The sequence below is a fragment of the Eptesicus fuscus genome, chromosome 2, assembly GCF_027574615.1.
Source record: "Eptesicus fuscus isolate TK198812 chromosome 2, DD_ASM_mEF_20220401, whole genome shotgun sequence".
Classification (NCBI taxonomy): domain Eukaryota; kingdom Metazoa; phylum Chordata; class Mammalia; order Chiroptera; family Vespertilionidae; genus Eptesicus; species Eptesicus fuscus.
In genome coordinates, this window is record NC_072474.1 from 105,344,986 (window position 1) to 105,364,716 (window position 19,731).

The 19,731-nt window shown below is 44.1% G+C and overlaps 1 protein-coding gene across 1 annotated transcript in view; it reads left to right on the plus strand.

Moving 5' to 3' along the window:
- Window positions 1-13,848, plus strand: part of ADGRA3 (adhesion G protein-coupled receptor A3) — a 115,010-nt gene extending 101,162 nt beyond the window's left edge. Inside the window, exons 17-19 of the mRNA XM_008140346.3 lie at window positions 9,245-9,390; window positions 12,033-12,128; window positions 12,255-13,848. Of these exons, the coding sequence (XP_008138568.3) occupies window positions 9,245-9,390; window positions 12,033-12,128; window positions 12,255-13,497 (1,485 nt within the window). The 3' untranslated portion in view covers window positions 13,498-13,848. The remainder of the gene's footprint in view (window positions 1-9,244; window positions 9,391-12,032; window positions 12,129-12,254) is intronic.
- The last annotated feature ends 5,883 nt before the right edge of the window (window positions 13,849-19,731 follow it).

Below are 19,731 nucleotides of genomic sequence, written 5' to 3' on the forward strand. Positions count from 1 at the left end.
AACACGTAATAAATAACTTCAAAATGCATTGGGTATTTAATTTTAAAGCGTGCCTTTAACATTCATGTAAAACGTTTTTTTGTACTTGTTCAGTAGAAACTTATCTGGCCATGGGGTAAAGCTAGCAATAAAACTATTGGTCCGCAATGTGTTAATAATCTATATATCTATATAAAAGCCTAATATGCAAATTGTACCTGCGGGAGTTCGACCGGGAGACCAATTGCTCACTATGATGTGTGCTGACCAACAGGGGGCAGTGCGGAATGAAGGAAGGCCCCTTCCAGCAGCCAGAAGGAAGGCCCCGATCAGCCCTGATCCCTGGCCAGGCTAGGGACCCTACCTGTGCACGAATTTCATGCACTGGGCCTCTAGTAACTAAATGAAGGCAGGCGATGCTTGGTCCAATCATTAACAGGTGCCATGAACCCAAGGCAGATGATTTATCCAATCGTGTATATCTGAGATGTCATTTAAAATGTAAGTGTAGCCTGGCCATTGTGGCTCAGTGGTTGAGCATCAACCTATGAACCAAGAGGTCATGGTTTGATTCCAAGTCAGGGCATATGCCCGGATTCTGGGCTCGATCCCCAGTGTGGGGCGTGCAGGAGGCAGCCGATCCATGATTCTCTCTCATCATTAATGTTTCTATCTATCTCTCTCCCTCTCCCTTTCTCTCTAAAATCAATAATAGCATATTTTTAAAAAAATGTGAGTCTGGACAATATAAGAAGTCTTGAGAGGATTCAATGACTAGAGAGTACATGGCATACAGTAAGTGCTCAGTAGATGCTAGTGGTTACTATTACTGTTATTATTGATGAAATTGCCTCTCAGCTGTGCAGAACCTTTCCCTGTTTTAGGCTGTTACTATACACTTGAAAACAACCTTATTTGGCACCCGTAAGAAGTCACTCAGGTCAATAGTACAACTTAGCCTTTCCCTCCTCACAGGCTCACTCCACTTACCCTCCAGGTCTCAGTTTACTGTTACTGGTCCAGAGGCACTTTCTTCACCTCCCTCATCCTCCTGTGGAGCTTATTAAAATTCCAAGGTGCCTACAAAACCCTGTAACTGGCTGGTGTGTGCCCACTCATTGTCCTGGCCTCTGAGCTCTGCAGGGGCAGGACTCACATTGATTTGACCTAAGGATCAGCCAGAGACCTGACCACAGTAGGTGCTTAGCAAATATTTGTTGGGTGAGTGAACAAAAGGCCTCTGTTTGCAAATAGTAGAAATCGTTCACCCCTGGAGCTGTTTTGAGCATGAACTATTAGGAGAGTACTTAGCACACCATGATAATAATCATCTCAACATTATTGAAAAATAGTCATTTTCTTGAAGCAGGCACATACATTGAGTTCCCTAAGGACGGTAATAGAAAAAAAACACATTGTAAACATGGCTGCCATTCATTGTCCTGAAGGGTATTTCCTACCATTTGTAGAAAGAAAAGGAGAAGAATTGCTGGCCAATGCCCGTTTGTTAAAGATTTGCATGAAAAGGGAAAGGCAAGTCTGTCTATGTTTCCACATGTCCTTCTGTTCTCACAAAGTCCTCCCTTTTTCTGAAAGACATAGCCTCCCTTGTTTCTGACTCAGACATGGCTTGCTGCACTTTCCTAATGCAATCCGAACTGAATTCGGTTGGTAGCCTGGTGAGAGGGGAGTGGTAAACGCAGAAAGGAGCAGGTAGGTTCTAATGCTGTGTCTTGCAGAACAGCCAGTATGGCTAGTCACTTAACCCAGTAGGGGCTTTATGTTTCTTCTCAAACACAATGGATTGGGCTAGTTAAGTGAAATGAGCATTAAGGTTCTTCATTCTCTAAAACTGAACTCTAACGTGGACATACACTGAGTGGCCAGATTATGATGATTTCTGAACGCATAATAATCTGGCCACTCGGTGTATATCCTATATAATAAAAGGCTAATATGCAAATTGTCCCCTCAACCAGGAGTTCGACCAGCAGGCAGGCTGGCCAACCGCCCATGTCCCCTACCCCTGGACAGGCTGGCCGGACCCCAACCATGCACGAATTCATGCACCGGGCCTCTAATATCTATACTAATAAAAGGGTAATATGCTAATTAGACTGAACATCTTCCGGACGACCTTTCGGATGTCCTTCCGGAGATCCTTCCCGACAAAGCCATGTTGGCGGGGCCAAGGCAGAGGAGGTTAGAGGCGATCAGGCAGGCAGGGGAGAGCAGTTAGGAGGACCAGGCCAGCAGGGGAGAGCAGTTAGGGCAAACAGGCTGTCAGGGGAGAGCAGTTAGGGGGATCAGGCCGGCAGGCAGGTGAGCAGTTAGGAGCCAGAGGTCCTGAGGGGTCCCAGATTGGAGAGAGTGCAGGCCAAGCTGAGGGAACCCCCTTCCCGTGCATGAATTTCATGCACCGGGCCTCTAGTGTGTGTGTGTGTGTGTGTGTGTGTGTGTGTGTACACACACACACACATACACATACTGAGTGGCCAGATTATTATGCATTCAGAGATCATAATAATCTGGCCACTTAGTGTATTTCACATGTTTGATATGTGCACATAATTGGTATAGTCTTGTCTTCCTTGTCTGCCTTTCAGAGCTCACCTATTTTATGGACAGTGTGAGCAGGTTCTAATACAGTTCCCACCCCGCAAGGATTGAAAACAATCAGATATTTCCCACTCTGGTTCCAGGTGGTACCTTGGGTACTTACTAGAACCTGTAACTTTCTTTTGCCAGAGGAGCCGAATGAGTGATGATAGACTAGCAGGGGCTGTTGACTGGAGGTTGGAAGGGATCGAGGTTCTGGGTCATGATCTACCACCAAATAATTGCTTCATCGTTAATTTTCTGGTCCCTGGTTTCCTTAGCTTGCAGTGAAAGGATTTGGCTGGGGCTCATTTAAGTGACCTTGTTGCTCTACCACTTCATGATTTAATCAACTAAATATAGTGCCAGCTGACCTTCTAGGTGTCCTTTTCTATCTGTTATCCAGCAGACTGCTGCAATGGCATGGGCAGTGCATTGGGAGAAGTTTAGTCAGGGAATAGTATAAGCTTTCTACTTGCCAACTGCTGCAAATGTGTTATCTTAACTTTCAGATATTAACCCTAGAACACACTTCTTGCTCACCTATAATAATAAAAGCGTAATATGCTAATTAGACCAGACGTCCTTCCGGACGACCTTCTGGACAAAGCCAGGGCTGTGAGGGAAGCCCAGGTCCCGGGTACCTGCCCTGGCCGGAGGGAAGCCCGGGTCCTGGGTGCCAGAGGGAAGCCAGTGCCGGCAGCCAGGGGAAGGAAGGCCTACTCTTGCTCGAATTTTGTGCATCGGGCCTCTATTATCCTATCTAATAAAGAGGGAATATGCTAATTGACCATCACTCCATCACAAAGATGGCTGCACCCACAGCTGAGGCCAAGTTCCCATAAGGAGCCTTAACGAGCAATCAGCAGGGACCTGAGGCTATGCCCTCCCCCGCCCCCATGGGGCTCGACAGGGGACCTCAAGGTGCACCCCTAGTGCTGGGTCTGGGGAACTCAGGCTGTGCCCCCCACCAGGTGGGGCTTGACAGGGGACCTCAAGCCATGTCCCCCATCCACCGGGGCTTGACCGGGGATCTCAAGGTGCACCTCTATTGCTGGGTCGGGAGAACTCAGGCCACACCCCCCCTGACAGGGGACCTGAGGCTGCGCCTCCCCTGCCGATGGTGCTTGATGGGGGACCTGAGGCTGTACCCCCCCTGCCGGTGCTGGCCCGGGGTACCTGAGGCTGCCCCCCCCCACCTGGCAGGGCTTGATGGAGGACCTCAAGCCATGCCCCCCACCCAGAGGGGCTTGACGGGGGACCTCAATGCACACCCCCCGCCCTGGTATGGGTTGGGGGACCTCAGGCCACGCCCCCTGTCCTGGTGCTGGGCCAGGGGACCTGAGGCTATGCCCCCTGCCTGGCGGGGCTTAACAAGGGTGGGACTGGCTGGGTCTGGATCTAGCCAAATGGGGGATGGGGGGCGGCCAGGTCTGGATCTCACACGATTTTGAGGTGCATGTGTGTGGGCGGGGACTTGACTCTGGGTCCTGTGGTGCGCCCCAGACTCTGACAGGAGGAAGGTTTTCATATACATTTTACTAATTTTCTTTCATCTCTGACACTTCCATTATAGAAAAAGGGCAAATAACAATATTAAATTATTTCCTCTAATTAATCCCCTTTTAATGTGCACTAATTTTGTGCACTGGGCCACTAGTATTTTATAAGTACAGAAGTAAATTCTTAAGAGATTGAACTAACTTGCCCCAAATCACTGGGGCTATTGGGTGGCAGAAGCATAATTTAAATGCCAGTCTCTGATTTCAGGCATCCCTCACTCCCATCACTGTGCTTCCTGTTCAGTGAGGACCAGCTTGGCATAATGGCAGGGGTGCGGGCTTTGGATTCTACCAGGCTTGGGTTTGAATTGTGGCCCTGCCTCTGACCCTGTGACCTCTGGTGGGTAAATGATTGAACTTCTTTCAGACTCAGCTTCCTTGTCTGTAACTCAAGGTCATTATGATTAACTGAATGGTGGTGCTGGGAGTATAAAATGGAAGCATGTACATAATTGTCTAATACATTGTTGGGCACATAGAAAGAATTCAATAGTGGAAGTTGTTAGTATTTTAATTTTTGTATGTATTCATATATGATTATGTGAATATTAAACATCGCTTTTGCACACTTGCTATGCATGCTGCAATATCTTAGGGTTTTTGGTGGTTAAAAGAATGATTGTTATAATTTCTGATATCCAGTATAGGAGTGTTTATGGTTACATACCTATATATTCAGTACAGTTCTTTAGGATAATGAATTAATATCCATTTTGCAGCTTTATAAATTGATGTCCTGAGGTAAGGTGACTTAAGTGATCATCTGTTGCATTTAATATCATTTACATGTCTATGAATTAAGATTACCTACTGCCAAAGGATTTACAAACTTTTCATTTGTATTTCTGGCTTATTTGGAAGAGAATATGATAGTTGTATTTGAAGTGTAGGTGGATATCTGATGGGGAATACAATAAGAAGCACCTCATTCCAAAAGCTTAAGAATGCCCTCTTTACTAGATCTCACTTCTTATTCTCTTCTGGTTTCTGTGGAATGTTTGGTGATTTGCTTACTTGGCTGATGACATCCAATGACTAAAATTCCACTATTGGCCATAATTGTTTAACTGAAAGGCTTGGTATCTTTCAAATATGAACAAGTATCTAGAAATTTTGAAATGTTTTAGAAAACACTTCAAAAATCTAAAGGTTGAGTTTTCCCTCTTAGATCTAAAATTCTCCTGTGTCAGTAAATCTGGTTTTTGTTTTATTTGTTTACTTATTTTTATTTTTGTATTTTTTTAAATTTTATTGTTTAAGGTATTACAAATAGTAGTACATATGTCTCTCTTCCCACCCCACCCCCCACTAACCTCCCCCTGGCCTCCCCTACCTCCCGGCACTTGACACTGGGGGCAGAGGGAACAAGGACAAGTTTATTTTATTTTTTAGATTCCACATATCAGTGAAATCATACAGTATTTGTCTTTCTCTGACTTATTTTACTTAACAGAATACCCTCTAGGTCTGCCCATGTAGCAAATAACAAGGTTTAACTTTTTTTCTGTGGCTGAGGAATATTACATTGTGTATATGTATATGTATATATTGAATTGTATATATTTCAATATTATTAGAGTACAATAATATTCTCCCACACACACACACACACATCTTTATCCATTCATCTATTGATGGACACTTGGGTTACTTCCATATCTTGGCTATTGTAAATAATATAGAGTGAACACAGGGGTGCATAAATCTCTTCAAATTCGTGTTTTCATTTTCATTGAATAAACACCCGGAAGTGGAATTGTTGGATCATATAGTATAGTAGTTTTGAGGTATAGTAGTTTAGAGTAGTATAGTAGTTTTAATTTTTTTGAGGAAACGCATACTGTTTTCCACAGTGGTTGCACCAGTCTGTATTCCCACTAACAGTGTCTGAAGGTTTTACTTCTCCACATCCTCGCCAGCACTTGTTATTTTATTGTCTTTTTAAGATCAGCCATTTTTCACAGGTGTGAGATGCTATCTCACTGTGATTTTGATTTCCATTTCCCCGGCGATTAGTGATGCGGAGCATCTTGTCATGTGCCCATTGGCCGTCTGCATGTCTTCTTTGGGGAAAGGTCTGTTCAAGTCGTCTGCCCATTTTTTAATTGGTTGGTTGGTTGTTTTTTGATATTAAATTGTGTGAGTTCTTTATATAGTTCGGCAATGAACCCCTGATTAATGTAGGACTTGCACATATCTTCTCCCGTTGAGGAGGTGCCTTGTGTTTTGTTGATGGTTTGCCTCCTGTGCAGAGGCTGTTTAGTTTGGTGTAGTCTCATTTGTGCAGTTTTGCTTTTGTTGCTCTTGGCTGAGAAGACTGGTTGCTAAGACCGATATGGAACTGCTTGCAGCCTATATTTTCTCTTAGAAGGTTTGTGGGTTCAGGTCTTGCATTCAGTTCTTTACTCCATTTTGAAGTTCTGTATGCGGTATAAGATAATGGCCAGGCTTAATTTTTTGCATGAAGCTGTTCATTTTTTCTAACACCATTCGTTGAATAGACTGTATATTTTTGCCTCCGTTAGATTAATTGACCAGATAGACATAGGTTTATCCCTGGGCTCTCTGTTCAGTTCCATGGATCTATATGTTGGGTTCCATCCCAGTACCATGCTGTTTTGATTACTCTAGCATTGTAGTATAGTTTGAAATCAGGGATAGTGATACCTCCAGGTTTGCTCGTCTTTCTCAAGATTGCTATGGCTATTCAGGGTCTTTTATGCTTCCATACAAATTTAAGAAATTTTTAGGAAACAAGCTGGTCTACCAGAGAGGGAGGGGTTTGGGGGCAGTCAAAATAGGTGAAGGGGATGAAGAGGTACAAACGTTCAGGTATCAAATAAGTAAGCCATGGGGATGTAATGTACAGTACAGAGAAGGTAGTGAATGCTATCATGACTCTGTACGGAAGAATATGTAACTAGACTTATCATGGGGATCATTTACTAATGTGTATAAATTATCAAATCACTGGAATGTACACCTGAAACAAATAGGATATTGTATGTCAATTATACGTCAGTAAAAAAGAGGTTCCCGTCTTGCACCCACTGGGTTGAAGATCTTTTTAACTTCTGTTTTTTAACTTATTACTTTTACAGCCTTTATTACTTTACATCCCTTATTACTTGACAGTCTCATTCTTCCGACCTCTGCACCAGAGAAAACTCCAGCAATAGTAGCTCCTGTCATTCCGTCAGTGTCAGTGATTTGTCTTGAAGGTGTTGGTTCCTGTGGACCAAATTCACTTACACTGTTTTTACTTGCAATATTGGGGGGGACTCCCGATAACTCAGAGTGCCGTGTTATGCTTTTCACTCCACTTCTGTCTGTAAATGTTGCTTTTACAGTGCAGTCAGTGAAGCCAACGTGCACCAAGGAGCCACTTTGCTCCTTAAGAGGAATATATCTGACTTTTCTCCTCTGGCCACGCTGGACCCACCCTCAGCACTTACACAGTCCTCGCAAGGACACTGACAACCCTAGTTTGTTGCCCTGCAAAGTAATCCCTGAGCTCGCATGTCTCCAAGTTTCACCTGCAGAGGGGTTCTCATTGAAAGGAACTTTGGGCAGCTGTCTAAATGCTCCTATTATTAACCTAGGTTCGATAACGTCAATCAAGTTGATTTTCTTGAGATTGGAGAGCCATCCTTTTGGAATGAAATATTTTTTTCCTTGGAGATTGTTAGTAATAGGATTTTATCTATAATAGTTATATGAGAAGAAATGATCAAAGCGATAGTAAGTAATTAGTCTGATAAGAAAGCTGAATTATGTCCTTGATGCTTCAATGACACATGCATTTATTTTTCTTAAAATAGATTTTAAAACTCTCTTAGCCTCATATAAATCTTCATTTAGAATTGTATCCTTAACCAGGGTTGGTTCAAACACAGGTCATATGATAAACATGCCCCGCATTATCTCCCTTGAAGAAACTCAGTGTAATAATTTACATGTTTTATCCACTCTTTTTAAAATATGTATTTTTTATTGATATAAGAGAAAAAGGGAGAGGGGAGAGAGAGAGAGAAATATCAATGATGAGAGAGAATCATCGATCCACTGCCTCCTGCACTCCCCTTACTGAGGAGCGGGTCTGCAACCCAGGCATGTGCCCTGACTGGGATTTGAACTGTGACCTTCTGGTTCTTAGGTCAGTGCTCAGTTACTGAGCCACATCGGCTGGGCCAGTTATCCACTCTTTATTGAACACTTATGTTCTAGATAATTGCCCATTCAATCCATACAAAAACCCTAGAGATGGTTTTGATAATCCCCCCACTGTTCAACAGAAGGAAGTTACTTTCAGACAGGTAGCATCTTCTTAAAGACACATCCCTAATAAATAATAATACAAATACAGATCTTTTCTTTTGCTGGTTGCTCCTCATGTGCCCGGCAGTGTGTTAAATGCTTTCTGTTGCATTGAATGGAAACCTCACAGTACTTTCATGTTATTCTCAGTTTACAAATGAGGAAAACAATGCTTGAGATGTCATGTGACTTGCTACGGTGTCAGGACAGATAAGGGGAGGATCAGGCAAAACATTTTGACTCCAAGCCACATCCTCTTAACCAGCAATATGCAATACTGCTCTCCCACCAGGGTTGTGCACAAAAGCTCTGAATTAGAACTGGGGTCTCTTACTCGAAAGCTTATTTTGTGTGCTGTGACCTTGCCCTCTAGTTAGTGACCTTGCCCTCTCTATTACTCCTTAAAATGGGCTTCAGACACCGAACTCTATAACATTGCATCTCTGACAAGCATGCCTTTGATTTATAGTTGTCTGGTAACCAATTCCGGGGTGCATTAAGGGTCACCTTGGGTATCAGGAGTGGTCTGTGGCATCCTCGATCCAGTCTTAGAATGTTGTCAGATCCGATCCTCTCCTATAGGCAGTTAGAGGGCTTTCTTAGTTTCATTAGCAGGCAAAGGAGTCGGCCATTAGAACTCACCTTCATACTGTTTTTGAACCAGATTTTTGGAAGCTACTCACCAATCATTTTGATAAATCTTGCTAGCAGCTACTATGCTTTATGACTGAATGGGGGATTTTTTTTTTTTCTTTTAGTTTATGTGTGTGTTTCAATCTCCTTTCTAGGTTGGAATTCTCCTTCATTATTCCACCCTGGCCACAGTGCTGTGGGTGGGAGTGACAGCTCGCAATATCTACAAGCAGGTCACTAGGAAAGCGAAAAGATGCCAGGATCCCGATGAACTGCCTCCGCCGCCCAGACCGATGCTCAGGTACCAACACCTCCGTTTACTGAACAGCGTTAACCGTTACGTTTAATGAAGCATCGTCATAACAACGTTGCTGAGTGAAGTTTGGAAAGTGGAAGAATGGACTTGGAGGCTGGGCTTCCTGAGTTTGGGTAGGGGCTGGGAGTTTTTTGTGAGGTTCTCACCCTCTCCGGGCCTTTCTGGCTCATCTATGAGGTGGGGATGATTGCAAAGAGAGAGCTGTTGTGCAGAAGAAATGAGTTAATGGGTAAATGGCAGCTGGTTTTATTTTCCTGGGTCAGGTCACAGATTTTACTCCGCTCAAGTATGTATCCGTTTTAATATTCTCTGCAAAAGACAAGATAGTGTTGGAGTTACGCCCTTATTACTCATTATCATAAAAAAGTTGTCAGTGGGTCATCCTGCTTGATGAGTAAAAATTGATCCATGTCTCTGAGATTGTTAAGTGCCGGGTTTGTATGTGACTGAGAGAAACCCTCCCGCCTCAAGGAGCTTATAGTCTTGGAGGAGACAGGCATGGGAGGGACTGACTGGTGACAGCTAAGAACGGCTGCGGAGCCCTGGCCCGTGTGCCGGTGTTCTCAGTGGTTAGAGCGTTGGCCTGAAAACCGAAGGGTCGCTGGTTCGTTTCCTAGTCAAAGACACGTACCTAGGTTGCAGGTTTGCTCCCGGGCCCTGGTCAGGGAGTGTGCAGGAGGTAACCAATCAATGTATCTCTCTCACATTGATGTTTCTTTCTCTCCCCCTCCCTCCCTTCCACTCTTTCTCAATGGAAAAATATATCCTCAGGTGAGGATTAGTAACAGTAACAACAAAAAACCTGCCCTGGAGATGTATTTTCTGAAACTGCAAACCAAGCAGCTATGAGTGGGGGTCTGGGGGCTATTATTATTAATTGTTAGACCGCTGGCATGAACCTTCATGAGTGACTAGAGCAGAGGGTGGGGGTGGCACTTCAGATACAGGATTCGGTGGTGAACTGAGGGACTTGAGGAATGCACTGTGGCTGCAGCCCTGGTGAATGGTGGAGAGGAGCAGGAGTTTAGGGTGATGCTGAGCTTCAGGCCTCTGGCTGCCCTGGTGACATGTGGGCAGCACTGAGGATTTTAAACTAAGGGATTAGAGCCTGACTAGGTGGCTTTTTAGAAGGACCATGTATTGGTCTGGTGCGGGGGCCTGATGCGGCAGGGGCCAAACATGGCGGGGATCTCCCTTTTCCGCATCCCGCGAGGAAAGAGAGATGAACGAACCGGTTCTAAGTGGAGGCGGCCAGGGATTGAGAGAGAATAGAAATAAAGAAAACAAGACGCAGAAATAGATTCATGAAGCTGGGGCTGGGTGGGACGCCATCTTTCCTCTCTGATGGAGAGGCTGCATGAGGACGACCCTGAGCCACCCAGCAGGTTTATCTTATATCCCAAAAATCCAGGAAGTAACACCAAAACTTAGGCTCAAAGGAGCTTATTTGCATTCTTAACTAGGCCCCAGCATTACTGGATTTACATATCTAGACCCGCCCCTGCTGACACCTGGGCTGCTATGAAGTCAGAACCGATTAACATGTCCAGCCTCATTGGGGAAGCATGTTCCCAGGGCGTGACTCAGCCTAAGCCCTGAGTTCAGCTGATGATAATTAAGGAAATGCCCAGGTGACTCCCAGGCGGCCCTCTACAGTCTGGAATATACACTGAGTGGCCAGATTATTTTGATCTCTGAACGCATAATAATGTGGCCACTCTGTGTGTGTGTGTGTGTGTGTGTGTGTGTGTGTACACTGTATATTAGAGGCCCGGTGCATGAATTCGTGCATGGATGGGTCTGGCCAGCCTAGCCAGGGGGAGGGGACATGAGCAGTTGGCCAGCTTGCCTGCTGGTCGAACTCCTGGTCGAGGGGACAATTTGCATATTAGCCTTTTATTATATAGGATATACACTGAATGGCCAGATTATTATGTGTTCAGAGATCATACTGATCTGGCCACTCAGTGTAAATTGGAATGCCTGAGAATGAAGAAGTCCGCCAAGGGCATTAGGGGGTTCCCTGGGGGCTGAAGCAAGAATGGTCAGGACACATGCCCGGTTGTGGGCTCCATCCCCAGTGTGGGGCATGCAGGAGGCAGCCTCTCAATGATTCTCTCATCATTAATGTTTCTAATCTCTTCCTTCCTCTCTGAAATAAATAAAAATATATTTAAAATAAATAATTTGTCATTCTGTGTTTTGGCTGCACTATGGCCCAGTGAGATCTTCAAGTCCATTTTTTAATGGACTAACTCTCCAGTTCACCAGCTGAATCTAAAAAACAAAACAACAATAAGAAAAAACAACGGTTCCCCCTAAAAGAAAAAGTATGGACTAAAACCCTCCCTGCTGTAGCTGTGTTACCATGTCTGTCCACAAGGTGGCAGAAGATGACCAGCTTTCCTCCACTGGGAAACTTGGTGGACCGCGTGCTTTGTAAAAAGGAAATCAAAACAAAATTTTTTTTAAAAAACATTGCTCACACAGCAGCCTCTGAAAGTTAACCTTCAGCTTACTGTGTAATAGGAATAACAGTATTTAAGGAATGGCTGGTGCAGTGATGAGATGTGTCCACCTTAATTAACGGGATGATGACCTGTGACTTATTTGATTCCTCCTCCCAGGTTTTACCTGATCGGGGGCGGTATCCCCGTCATCGTCTGTGGGATCACGGCGGCAGCAAACATCAAGAACTACGGCAGCCGGCCAAGCGCGCCCTAGTGAGTAGTTTGCGCTCTCGGTGCACCTGACCCGGCCCAGTGGTTTCACTAAAGTTTATTGCAATTTCGCCAACGCTTTGCTGACATAATGTAGCACCTAAGCGGGCTCACCCTTTTCTCTCCTAGTTGCTGGATGGCGTGGGAACCGTCCCTGGGAGCCTTCTACGGGCCTGCCAGCTTCATCGCTTTCGTCAACTGCATGTACTTCCTCAGCATATTTATTCAGTTGAAAAGACACCCTGAGCGCAAGTACGAGCTGAAGGAGCCCGCCGAGGAGCAGCAGAGGTTGGCGGCCAACGAGAACGGCGAGGTGGCCCAGCAGGACTCCATGTCCCTGTCTCTGACCTCCACGTCGGCGCTGGAAAACGAGCACACGTTCCAGGCGCAGCTGCTGGGCGCCGGCCTCACCCTGCTCCTCTACGTGGCCCTGTGGATGTTCGGGGCCTTGGCGGTCGCCCTGTACTACCCTTTGGACTTGGTGTTCAGCTTCTTTTTCGGGGCCACGTGCTTAAGCCTCAGCGCGTTCCTCGTGGTGCACCACTGCGTCAACCGCGAGGACGTGCGGCTCGCGTGGATCATGACCTGCTGCCCGGGCCGCAGCTCCTACTCGGTGCAGGTCAACGTGCAGCCCCCCAGCTCCAGCGGCACGAACGGGGAGGCCCCCAAGTGCACCAACAGCAGCGCCGAGTCCTCGTGCACCAACAAGAGTGCGTCCAGCTTCAAAAACTCCTCCCAGGGCTGCAAGCTCACCAACCTGCAGGCCGCGGCGGCCCAGTGCCAGGCCAACGCGCCCCCTGCCGGCGCCGCGCCGCAGCTGGACAACAGCCTGACGGAGCACTCCGTGGACAACGACATCAAGATGCACGTGGCGCCTTTGGAAGTCCAGTTTCGAGCCAACGTGCACCCGGGCCGCCATCACAAGAACCGGAGCAAAGGGCACCGGGCCAGCCGGCTGACCGTCCTCCGAGAGTACGCCTACGACGTGCCCACGAGCGTGGAGGGCAGCGTGCAGAACGGCCTGCCCAAGAGCCGGGGGGCCAACGGCGAGGGCCACTCGAGGAGCCGCAGGGCTTACCTCGCCTACCGAGAGCGGCAGTACAACCCGCCCCAGCAGGACAGCAGCGACGCGGCCAGCACGCTTCCCAAAAGCGGCCGGACCGGGGAGAAGACCGCGCCCGGGAGCGGTAAGAGAGAGGCACTCAGGAAGCCGGCCGCAGCTGAACTTGAGAGTCAGCAGAAGTCTTACGGCCTCAACCTGGCCACCCAGAACGGACCCGTCAAAAGCAGCGGGCAGGAGGGGCCCTCGCTGGGTGCGGACCCCGCCGGCAATGTGAGGACCGGGCTTTGGAAGCACGAAACCACCGTGTAGCCGCGCTGGGCCTGCTGGCCAGAGAGGGAGCCCTCCCCACGCCGGGAGTCACATTCCTTGGAGCTGTGGACGCGTGGAAACTAACTGTTTACAGCCACCTTAGGGCTTCAAAAGAATTTTGAATCAACTTCAAAGTTTTGGATTTTAGTTATTTTATATGCCCCGGTTGTTGCTTTTTTATGAATAAAAAAAAAAAGAGAGAGAGAAAAGGAAGAAAACCTCAAAAGCATTGTTTTAGTTGTCAGACTACGAGCAGGACATTTTGGTCCGAAATGTAATTTCTTGAAATCTGTAGTAACGACTTAACATTTCAGATGTGTATTTAATACAATAAATAGGTGTTGGTCATTGTGTCAATCTTCCGTTTTTATATTTTACGATAGAAGCATCGAATTCTTTTTTTAATGATGTTTTTTATGAATTGGGATAGTTTAAGGAGATATATATACTTAGGTTGGTTATCAGATGTTTACATGATTAGCTCCACCGATTATGGCATATAAATCCAAGGGCTCTTGGATTGCTGTTTTATAAATATTATTTTGAATGCTACAAGTTTTTTAAAAGCTCACAGAATGTTTCTTAAAAGGTCTTTCTAAATTTCATTACTTTTGTCATATTAATTGGATCCTATTAATATTATTACCACTATTGTGGCTTTTCCATGGTTTATGTTCAGGTTTAAGTTTCTTATTCAATCTTTTTATTCCCTTTTCTCAGCATGTGATTTTTGAATGTAAATGCAGAGCTACCATACAAGGTTCCCATTCACTTATTCTGGATTCTTTAATGCTGCTGTTAAGTTGATTATTATTTTGTTCTTAAAGAGAGGAAGTTCCTTAGGTTCATGGTAATGTACTGATTTTTAAATTCCATTGCAAAGATAAAAGCAGGTCTCATCCAAACGTTAACATTGATCATCAGTGCAGGACCGTCCTTGTCCATCTGCAGTCCCGTCTCACTGCTGTCCATTCCTGGAACTCTCCGGAAAGGTGGATGGGGTCTGCCCTGACTCCTTTGTGCATCCCATCCCTCTGGTATGCCTGAAAAGATTGGACAGCTTAGATCTGTTGGCTTTTTTAAATTTATTTATTGGGGTGACATTGGTTAATAAAATCATATGGGTTTCAAATGTAAGATTCTATAATACATCATGTATAGTGCATTGCATGTAGATGTGTTATTGCCAACAGTCTGCAGTTTTAAATCGGATCAGATTCAAAAATTTACATTCAAGAAATGCTAAGAGTCAAGCTTACCTTGATAAACCTCAAAATCTGATTTACTGCTTATCTTCCCAGAGTAATTCTCACAGACACCACAGGATCACCCATTGGAGTAGAAAGGTTCTTTTCATTAGGTTACTGCATTAGGAATAAACCGTGCTTTGAAATCAGAAAACTGGTAGTTCTAGTTAAGGCTTTCATCAGGTGTTCGTTTTAGAGACATTCTCTTTGGTGGGGGAAGCAAGGCGACCAGATGGATGGATGTGCCCCTTATACCCGGGACCACTGCCTGGCCAGGAGTCCCTGGTGAGTCGATGCATATGTGCAGGATGATGGTTACTAATGAGGAAGAAAAACTAATTGGAAGTGGAGTGTATAATTATTTTGTTGCTACTTAATTTTGCTCTGTTATTTTGCAATGCATCGTTCCAATGTTGAACCTGTTTCTTGACCCATTGGTCAATACCTCATAAGGAAATAACGTCTTCCTATATGTTTTTTTTCCTACTTCTCCACAGGAAGTAATAAATTTCGCTTCCTGAAAATGTTCCCTCGGAATTTGAACTAAGCAGTCTCTTTTAGTCACTTGATTGGTAATTTAAAGACTCGGGATCCTTAGGCCTGTCATGTATTCTGCCATGTAACTCCACAGCCAGAGAGAAGGATGTAGAAAACCAGAGGGAGTGGAGACAAGAAACAGTGCTAAATGCTTTTGAGTGCCTGGGTTTAGAAATTTCTGAAGTCTTCTTACACTTTCTACCTGTGAATTCTATGACATATATCCTATCATTGAATCTCCCCCAATCACACACTTCTTTTTTATTTATTTTATTTTTATTTTTGGTGAAAGCTGCTGTTTTCTATTAGTTACATACCAAGAGTTCAAATAAATATGTCAGTAGAGCCTTCATCTCATTTTTTTCCCCCCATGTTCTCAGAGATTAGACATCTCTGTTTTGATGGAAGAAATAGTTCAGCTCTGACAAGTAAATGCTATTGTTCCATTTTTGGATAAACATTCTAATTCATTCTCATGATTTGAGGGAAAATATCTGATAATGTAAATACAATTTTGGCACCATTATTTTGTTGGTTTTATAAGTGATTTTAACCATCGCACTACTAGAGAGAGAGTTTTAAAAGAAAAGGACATTTTGGGGGGCAGTAAATAGTATGCCAAAATCACATGCCATATTTAATATTTTGCAGGTGAGGTTTTGCTCTTCAGCCAAAATTACTCTTTTTGATATGAACAGAAGATTGGTTGAGTGGTAGTTATTCAAGAAGCAGCAGTATACCATAACTGACTGAAAAGCTTTTCAGAGGCAAAAATATTCTTAAAATATTTTCATATTCCGTTGAATACTATCCATTTATATTTGTAGTGAAGTTCTTTTTGACTCATCAAATACTTTTTTTCTGTCACAAAATAGAAGACATGCTTAAGTTAATAATTCATGAAGATCTATTTATAATTTCATATTTATACTTTAAGGAAATAGTTATAGACAGGGTGTTAGAATGGAACTCCCCTGCCTCAATTTCAACTAAGGTGCCAATTCTATGAATATTAGGATACCAAACAGAATGAAAGCATCTGATGCCAATTTTATAAAATAAACATAGAGGAACCTGTTCCACAACCCTATGTCCACCTGACATGCTCAGGGTCAAAGAAGAGGTCAGATAGACTTGTGAAGGAGCCTGGAGAAGAGGGACCTTAGGAGGAGCTGTTGCCATCCATGGGAAAGGAGTGGAATTCACTTCCTTTTCCTCCATCATGGTGGCAGGGATGCTCCTAAGGAGACTGGGGGTCCAATTCACCCTTAGCCTCAAGAAATGTAGGAAAAGACAGGATGTAATAGATAAAACAATGGTCCTCCAAAGATGACTGCTTCATAATCCCTGGAACCCGTGAATAGGTTACCTCACTTGGCAAATAGGACTTTGCAAATGTGATTACGTTAAGGATCTTGAGATGAGGTTATCGTGGGTAAACAGGTGGGCCCAGTGAAATCACAAGGATCTTTTTGAAAGGGAAGCAGGAGGGTCCGAATCAGAGATGTGGTGGTGGAAGCAGAGGTCGGAGCCATGGGCAGAATCTCCCTCTAGGAAAAGGCAAGGACAGCTGTTCCTATTTCTTCAGAGCCTTCCGAAGCAACACAGCCCTAGCAAAAACTTAATTTTAACCCACTGAAAGATTTTGGACTTCTGACCTCTATTACTATAAAACAGTAAGTGTATGGTTCTTTGTTGTAATTAACTAATATATAGGCTGTTGCTTTGGTGACAGAGCTCAGATCTGTTGCTGTGATGTAGGTTGACCTACATCACAGAATGTGGGAAGAAGGATGGATGAGTATTTTCTAGGGACCAGATAAGGATCTCACAGAAGAGGGCTGGCAAGAGTTTTTTGTGAAGCCCATTCAACAGTGGCCTCTGTGGGAGCAAGGAGGTCTCATCAGGAAGAGTCTAGAGCAGTGGTTCTCAACCTTTCTAATGCCGCGACCCTTTAATACAGTTCCTCATGTTGTGGTGACCCCCAACCATAAAATTATTTTCGTTGCTACTTCATAACTGTAATTTTGCTACTGTTAATGAATCGTAATGTAAATATCTGTGTTTTCCAATGGTCTTATTAGGCTCTACAGCAGCGGTTCTCAATCTGTGGGTCGCGACCCACAGGTTGAGAACTGCTAGCAGGTCGCCTAAGACCATCGGAAAACACAGATATTTACATTATGATTCATTAACAGTAGCAAAATTACAGTTATGAAGTAGCAACGAAAATAATTTTATGGTTGGGGGTCACCACAACATGAGGAACTGTATTAAAAGGTCGCGGCATTAGAAAGGTTGAGAACCACTGGTCTAGAGGTTTGCCATAGACTTCCTGTTGTTAAGGATGAGCATCCATCTATGTCAAGCAAAGTAGACATAGCAGAGTAGGACCCAGATAGCTCAAGACCAACATATGACAGTTCCAATTCAAGGAAAATGTTTCTTGTTTTTTTCTCCAACTTGTCCATTTGGATAGAACTTGTCCTTCAGATACATGAGGGGAACAATATGCAGAAATGGAGAGCTGACCATCACCACTTTCCTATTTCAGGCTTTGAAGCATAGTTGTTCTGGGAAGAGAGTAGAAGATTGGACATTAAAGCAAGTTTACAGCTTTACGATCTTGAACTGGAACTTCTAATTAAGAATTTTTAATGGTGTAAAGGGGCCATAGAGCCTTCCAGAATTTTCTTCTTGGGAGTACTTTTGTCTCTCACTGAATAAAGTATAAACAGACAATAGGGACAAAATACAGTTGCATCATTTAAATTTTATGATCATTTTCAAGTGTAAAATTTGAGAAATTATAGTATGAATTCCCCATCTCATGGTCTGAATTGGGTTGTTCCCCCACCCTGAATTCATATGTGAAGCCATGATCCCCAATGTCACTGTGTATTTGGGATTAGAGCTTGTCAGAGGTGATTCAGGTTATATGAGTTCCTAAGGATGGAATCTTAATGCCTTAAGATTGTTTGGGAGGAAGAGAGAAATCTTTCTCTACAGGCACACCCCAGGGAAGGCCCTGTAAGGACACAGTCAGCAAGCAGCCATCTGCAGGCCAGGAAGAGAGCTCGCACCAGAAATCTACCATGCTGGCACCTGATCTCAGACTTCTGGCCTTCAGAATTGTGAGAAAATAATTATATTTTATTTAAGCCACCCACTCTGGTGTTTTGTTATGGCAGCCTTAGCAGATGAATACACCCTCTATCCATACACCATATTCAATAATTATCAACATTATGGCATGCTTCATCTATTCTTTTTTTATTATTGTCTAAAGTTTTACGTATGTCTCCTTTTCCCCCAGTTGACCCTTCTCCCCCCTCCCCCCAGCCATTCCCACCCGGGCAAGCCCCCACTGCCCCAGTGTCTGTGTCCATTGGTTATGCTAATATGCATGCATACAAGTCCTTTGGTTGCTCTCTAACCACCCTCCTCCCCTACCATTTGTTTCTGGATCTATTCTTGTTCATCAAATTATGTTGATCATTATATCCCACATATGAGTGAGATCATGTGATATTTATCTTTCTCCAACTGGCTTTTTTCGCTTAGCATAATGCTCTATAGTTCCATCCATGCTGTTGCAAATGGTAACAGTTCCTTCTTTTTTATAGCGGCATAGTATTCCATTGTGTTGACATACCACAGTTTTTTAATCCACTCATCTGCTGATGGGCACTTAGGCTGTTTCCAAATCTTAGCTATTGTAAATTGTGCTGCTATGAACATAGGGGTGCATATATCCTTTCTGATTGGTGTTTCTGATTTCTTGGGATATAGTCCTAGAAGTGGGATCACTGGATCAAATGGGAGTTCCATTTTTAACTTTTTGAGGAAACTCTATACTGTCTTCCACAATGGCTGCACCAGTCTGCATTCCCACCAGCAGTGCAGGAGGGTTCCTTTTTCTCCACATCCTCACCAGCACTTGTCATTTGTTGATGATGGCCATTCTGACAGGTGTGAGATGGTATCTCATTGTTGTTTTGATTTGCATCTCTCGGATGATTAGTGGCTTTGAGCATGTTTTCATGTCTCTGGGCCTTCTGTATGTCCTCTTTCGAAAAGTATCTATTTAGATCCTTTGCCCATTTTTTGATTGGATCGTTTATCTTCCTTTTGTTAAGTTGTAGGAGTTCTCTGTAAATTTTGGAGATTAAACCCTTATCGGAAATATCATTGGCAAATATTTCTCCCATGCAGTGGGCTTTCTTGTTGTTTTGTTGATCGTTTCTTTTGCTGTGCAGAAGCTTTTTATTTTGATGTAGTCTCATTTGTTTATTTTCTCCTTAGGCTCCATTGCAGTAGGAGCTGTGTCTATAAAGATATTGCTATGACATATGTCTGCTATTTTGCTGCCTGTGGAGTCTTGTAGGATTTTTATGGTTTCCCATCTTACATTTAAGTCCTTCAGCCATTTTGAGTTTGTTTTTGTGTA